We start from the raw sequence: 6,396 nt of genomic DNA, 5'->3' as shown, positions 1-6,396 counted from the left end.
CCCGAGGTCCGACCCGAGTCATTTGCTTATATTTTCGACCCGAACCCGCGGGTCCCATCGGGTTTGTCGGGCCGACCCGACCCGTTGAGAACTCCACTATCCAATTGCGTACAGTCATTTGAACTATGCCCGTTGATCACGCCTCTTGTGCAGTAGAAAATACAGAGCAGATTCCCCAGACTGTTTAATTTAAAAGATTGAGCGTAGTCTGGTGATAGCCAGACTATGTAGGAGGAGCACACACTAACTAAACTACCTACTTATCAAAGTTTCATGTTTAGTTTAAAGAAACAAAAAGTTCATATATTGCTTCTACAAAGTGATATTAGTTAACATTTGTGCTACATATGATGCAGGCAAACATATGATGTTTAATAATCAGAGGCCCAGATGATTGGTAATGTTGTAAAGCTGGTATAATAATATAATATGAGCAGGAGGAGTGGACATTTCTGTGAGTTTATGTGTGGATGTTTTGCTAAGAGATATTTGCCTAATCACATGTATTTATATGGTGCTCTATAAAATACAGATTGTTTCAAAGCAGCTTCACAGTAATAAAATGCCAATGTTGCAAAGGTTTAGCAATTATGAAGTTAAGCTATAAAGCAAGTAAAGTCATATGGCGCTGTAATACTGTTTATACGGTGATAAAGTTATGCATGGTATCCAAAGAGCCCTGATTTTTTTAGTGACAGTAAAATAAAATACATTACATATTCTAAAGATGATCTTCTTTACTGGTGCTGACACACGTCTCACGGTCAATGACTGTCACAATCCTCTACAAGCCTTTATAACAAAACTCCCCCACTGCCTGTAGGAGGAGCACACACTAACTAAACTACACTAAACAAGAAACTTTGATAGTAGTTAAAGAAACAAAAAGTGTATATATTGCTTCTACAAAGTGATATTAGTTAACATTTGTACTAATATCTACTCAGTTGGACTGCTCCCTAATGTAAATCACTTACATTAGCTTTAATTTGATATCTTCTTGAACAGTTGTATGTGATTTTTTCAATATGTCAACACTGCTGAAATCACAGAAAATTCCCTTATACCTTTCTAGAGGAAGAATCTGACAGAGAATGAGTCATTCCCTCACTTACTTTTGACCATTAAAAGGATCTGCTATCATGAGTTGCTACAGGCACGGTTTATTTACTCTTTCATATGTTTTTTTATCCAAACTATCTAATAATTTTTTTCTGGTAGAAAGTGTTTGAGTATAAGAGCTTCCTGGACATTGGACTCTTGACCTTTGCATTGTTTTAGCATCAGGCTCTCCTGATTGAGTCACAGAGGTAAACATATTTCCCCAATGTTTTCATGATGTCTGATACCCAGGAGAAAGTCAGATATTGTTGGGAATTCCCAGTCAGTTTCATTTGGAGGGAGAAAAATAAAAACACCACAGATTAACAATGAGAATGTGGTTGCACATTCTGGGAAGACTCCAAGTTCTTGTATTTGCTAACACATGTTGCAGTTGAAACATGTTTTGTAACTTATTTTGAAAGTGAAACCAAGTGTTAAACTGCACATTGTTATTTGCTCAGTCAATAAAAGTGGATGTAAGTCAGTCAGGGAATAACCAGAGATAAACTGAGAGACCAGGGAAATCCCCTAACTTACTCTAGACCAATTAGCCTTAAGAGGCCGGACCTGAAGGAGTGTCTAGGATATACAGATATAATGTGAGGAAGCTACAACATGTATACAACTCAGATCGAGCTGCTGAAGTCAAGTAAAGCAAAAGAGTAAGTGATGTTCCTTCGGAAATATCGTTAGCTCAGGTTAAAAGCTATTACACATAGGAAGAGTCACCATAAGCCATATATACATTTGTGTGTGTGTGTGTGTGTACTTTAAAATTTGTGTTTTAACTATACACTCTGACATGTCTTGATAAAGTTTAGGACCATATCTTGTTACAGCTTCAGATTACCTTGTTCATGAACTAAACCCAGTAAAGTTATAGACCAGAGGAGTTTGAATTGGGGCTGATATTTTAGCTGGACACAAACAAAGCTTACAGCATTTTAGTCTCATTCAGTGTGCTTGTGTCATTTGTGGTGAACGTGTGTATGTGTGCATTATGTGATTGTGGATGTCTGGATGTGTTAAAAGATGTGGTTTATATTGGACTGTTTATAAATGTTTATAAGTCAGTATATTCTGTGGCTTTTGTCTGTTTCTCTTTCCACATGTGTTTGTGTGTGTTAAGATGACATGAGGAACACTTTTACACAAACTTTCCCAAACAGAAAAAAGGAAAAAGCTGCTCATCTGGGGAATCACTGTATTGTGTACTGTAGATTTACTAAAATATTTCTCAACCTACCTTAATATTTTACTTCAAGTACACTGCAGTTATTTATTTATTTATTTATTTATTGGCATTTTAAATGTGTGTATCTGTTGTACAGCTGTACTCTCCAGTGATCATGGATACACCAGTCTGCTTGATTGACACTGGGTCAGAAGGGAAGCTGTGTGTGCAGGAGTCAGCACTACAGATCCTGCAGCAGATCCAGGAGCCAGTGGTGGTGGTGGCCGTGGTGGGTCTCTACCGCACCGGGAAGTCCTACCTGATGAATCGCCTCGCAGGGAAACAAACAGGTTAGAACTATACAGTGCTGAGAGCATCCTGAAGCTCAAGATAAACATTGTGCAGTTATATGCATATAAGTCTTTGTTTTTTATCAGGATTTGCGCTGGGCAGCACCATCGAGTCCAAGACGAAGGGCATCTGGATGTGGTGTGTGTCTCACCCCACTAAAGCAGGAACCACTCTGGTGTTGCTGGACACAGAGGGACTCGGAGATGTGGACAAGGTGACGTAAAAACCAAAATACTGAACAATGTTGGACAAAACATGATTTTCGCATAATAAGTCAGGATACTAAAAATAGAGCTGAAATATGGTAGTGTCCCGGGAATAATGGGGCGTCTGGTCACCCAACTTAAAGACTAATTTGCACTGATTTAACACTGTTAAATAGACCAGCTTTCTTTTAGATTAATCTCCAGTGATTGTATTTCTCTTTCTCAGGGAGACTCAAAGCATGACACTAACATCTTCTGTCTGGCTGTGTTACTGAGCAGCACTCTGGTCTACAACAGTCGAGGGACGATTGACAACAGGGCTGTAGAGGAACTACAGTATCCTTCTGACAGTCTAGATAACTATTATGTCATTTAGCTGATGTTTTTACAAATGAAAACAAATACAGCACAACTTAGTAGTCAAAACAAGGAGACGTCCCTTTTTGTAAGGTGCTAAAATACATTTTATTTTCATCTACTTACCTATATCTACACCTACTTATCTACATCTAACTGCTTCCTTCATAGCTAGGCTATGAATACATAGATATTAAAGTATTTAGCACCGTTGTTGAGAATTTGCTTAGTACTTCATTGAATGACAAACTTTTGTTAGTTTGTAAATTGTGTTGTTTGACAGTCTCTTTGTGTTCATACCTAAACAAACTGTCAGATATGTTACTGAACTAACAGAGTGCATTAAGGTCAAATCATCAGATGCCGATGAGGATGCCGACGATTCAAGCGAGTTTGTGAAGTTCTTCCCTAGTTTCATCTGGGCTGTGAGGGACTTCACCCTTGAGCGAAAGATCGATGGCAAAGACGCAACAGAGAATGAGTACCTAGAGTTTGCTCTGAAGCTCAAACATGGTAATTTAATAATAGTACAAAAATATTATTTTAAGAGTCCTCACAATCACTATCATAATGAGTTTGTGTGACTAGATTTTGTCAACAGATCTTTTGTTTTACTCTCTTAAAATTCATAATTTTTTGGATAATACTTATGGTTTAATTATACTTGAATTGAGAGGAGCTACAGCATGTGCTTATTTGTTTCAGGCACATCAAAAAAAGTGATGGAGTTCAACTTGCCCAGGGAGTGCATCCAAAAATTCTTCCCTTCCAGGACGTGTTTCACTTTCCCGTTTCCAACCGCCCCAGAGAATGTGTCTCGTTTGGAGAGCTTGGATCCTGCTGATCTTTCCTCTGAGTTCCTGGAGGTCACAGATCGTTTCTGCAAGTTTGTCTTTCACGAGAGCCATGTGAAGAAGCTGAAGGATGGAATCACAGTCACTGGCAGAGGTTACTCAAAAATAAATCTGTTTAGAGTTTGCATGTACTTACAGATGACTGTCTGTTGTTCAATACCTTTCCCATATCATGTTGTTTGAATTCTTTCCTTTTCTGAAGTTCTAAGTCATTTGGTGAAAATGTATGTGGACACCATCTCCAGTGGGGCTGTGCCGTGTCTGGAGAATGCTGTGATCGCCATGGCAATGATTGAGAATGAGGCTGCAGTGAAGGAGGGTCTTGAGGTTTACAAGAGTGTAATGGAGAAGCTGAAGGGATCCTTCCCTCTGGAACTGAAGGATGTGTCTTCAGAACACCAACGTCTCAGCAATATGGCGACACAAACCTTCATGAAGCGTTCCTTCAGGGACACTGACGGGAAGTACCTGAAATGTCTAGAGGTAGACCGAATCTCTTCACGGATTTTCAGTTTCAGTTAATTTAGGATGATGTGGTGAACTGTTGACTCAGTAACACTGGGTAACCAACTTAACAATGCAATCTCTCTTCTGGCCCTTTGTTGGTTCTGAATACAAACCCAATAATCAGTGTGATTATTTCACTGTCCTCTCCTGGGGTTCAATGGTATGAAGAGATGTCAGAGTATACGTAGATGAAATCTCCTCTGGTGCATGTTGTGTTTTTTAGGAAAACATTAATAAACTCTTTGATGGATACCTGTGCCAAAACGAGCAAGCTTCAAAGAGACGATGCGAGGATTTCTTGTCATCGCTCTCTGAAACAATGACAGAAAAACTCAAGCAGGGTTTCTATGCCAAACCTGGTGGCTATGATCTCTTCTGCAAGGATCTGGAGGACATTGTGAAGAATTATAAAAATCAGGCCAATAAAGAAGTCAAGGTCTTGCCCATATTACACTTCTATACACATACTGCACAGTACAGACATATGATCATCGTCATAATTATCTTTTTTTTTTCTATATGTGTCTGTATGTAATAGGCTGAAGAGGTCCTGGAGGAGTTTCTGAAGCAGAAGTCTGTGGAATCAAAAGCAATTCTGCAGGCTGACAAAAAACTGACCGAGAAGGAAAAAATTATTAAGGGTGAGAGTCTTAAGCCTTTAAATCCCATTTTCCATGTTTGTAAGCTCACACCAGAGTCCTTGTGAAAGAGGTGCTCAAAGATTTAGGTACTTGTGAGAGTGCTGCTGGACACTGAAGGACACATGGACAAGATAAAGTAACAGCCTCTTATTTTGGTACAAGCTGTTTCAAGGGTCCAAGAATTGCACCCTGCAATAACAACTGCAGCCCATGTTTTTGAAAAGAGTGCAACTTAGATGAAAATAATCTCTTTGGAAGTTGAAAGTGGAATGAAGTGTTCCTCTTAAAAGGAGTATTTGTATGTGAATCATATATTAAAACAATATCTTATGTCTTACACCAGAATACACTCTTAATCACATAGTTTGAGTCTCTATAATACATCTCTTTCCCTTTTTTTCTTTTTGTCAATGAATGACCAGAGGAAACAGAGAAAGCGACCCTCCTGAAGCAGGAAATCAAAGCTAAAGAGGAGAAGCAGCGACAACTTGAAGAGAAGATGGAAGCAGAGAGACGGAGTAACGAAGAGAGGATGATACAGATGAAGGAGAAGATGGATAAAGAGATCAGGCTCCAGAGAGAGGAGGCTGAGCGGGCCATGGACAGTAAACTGAGGGAGCAGGCTGATCTGCTGGAGAAGGGCTTTAAGGAGAAGGCAGACAGAATGAGCCAGGAGATGGAAGAGTTCAAGAGACAGAATGCTGAAGCTGAGAGTAATAGAGCTAGAGAGTTTGCAGAGATGTTAGAAAACTCCAACAAGAGACATGAGGAGTCTATGGCTATGATGATGCAGCAAAGCAGACAACAGATGGAGGCCATCCAGCGGATGAATGCACGCTCTCCAGGCGGATGTTGTATCTTGTGAAATGCTTAAATTCTGTGATCACTCATCAGAATTTACTTATCAGAGGCATATAATTGCTCAGTGAAATCACAGTATATATAGAGCAGGGGTCGGTCTTTGCGGTTGGTCTTTTTGACCAAAGAGCCATTTTTTTCATTTTTGGTTAATGCATTTTTCCAAAAGAGCCACAGTAAAAAAAAATATATATATATAATTTTAGGTAACACTTTATATTACGACCCGCAAACAACTGCGTAAGTAAACCGAAATTACGGTGTACGTTTCTGTAATTATAGTGTACTTCCGTGTAGGTATAAGGGAACAATATGTTAAGTTTTGGGTAATAAAGGGGTACAAC

General features: G+C 39.2%; 1 protein-coding gene across 1 annotated transcript; it reads left to right on the top strand.

The window, feature by feature from the left end:
• Window positions 1-1,676: 1,676 nt before the first annotated feature.
• On the top strand, window positions 1,677-6,059 carry LOC308689464 (guanylate-binding protein 4-like; the record flags this gene model as incomplete). The annotated part of the gene is made up of 10 exons (XM_081363176.1): window positions 1,677-1,766; window positions 2,436-2,628; window positions 2,716-2,843; window positions 3,062-3,171; window positions 3,509-3,705; window positions 3,898-4,140; window positions 4,249-4,529; window positions 4,777-4,989; window positions 5,092-5,194; window positions 5,617-6,059. Exons 2-10 carry the CDS (start codon window positions 2,454-2,456, stop codon window positions 6,057-6,059), a joined length of 1,893 nt encoding a protein of 630 aa, XP_081219302.1. The 5' UTR covers window positions 1,677-1,766; window positions 2,436-2,453.
• Between the last annotated feature and the right edge of the window lie 337 nt (window positions 6,060-6,396).

The sequence above is a fragment of the Scardinius erythrophthalmus genome (genome assembly GCF_964197995.2).
Source record: "Scardinius erythrophthalmus genome assembly, chromosome: 4".
Classification (NCBI taxonomy): domain Eukaryota; kingdom Metazoa; phylum Chordata; class Actinopteri; order Cypriniformes; family Leuciscidae; genus Scardinius; species Scardinius erythrophthalmus.
The sequence above is the reverse complement of the archived record's forward strand: the minus strand, read 5'-3'. Positions and strand labels throughout refer to the sequence as shown.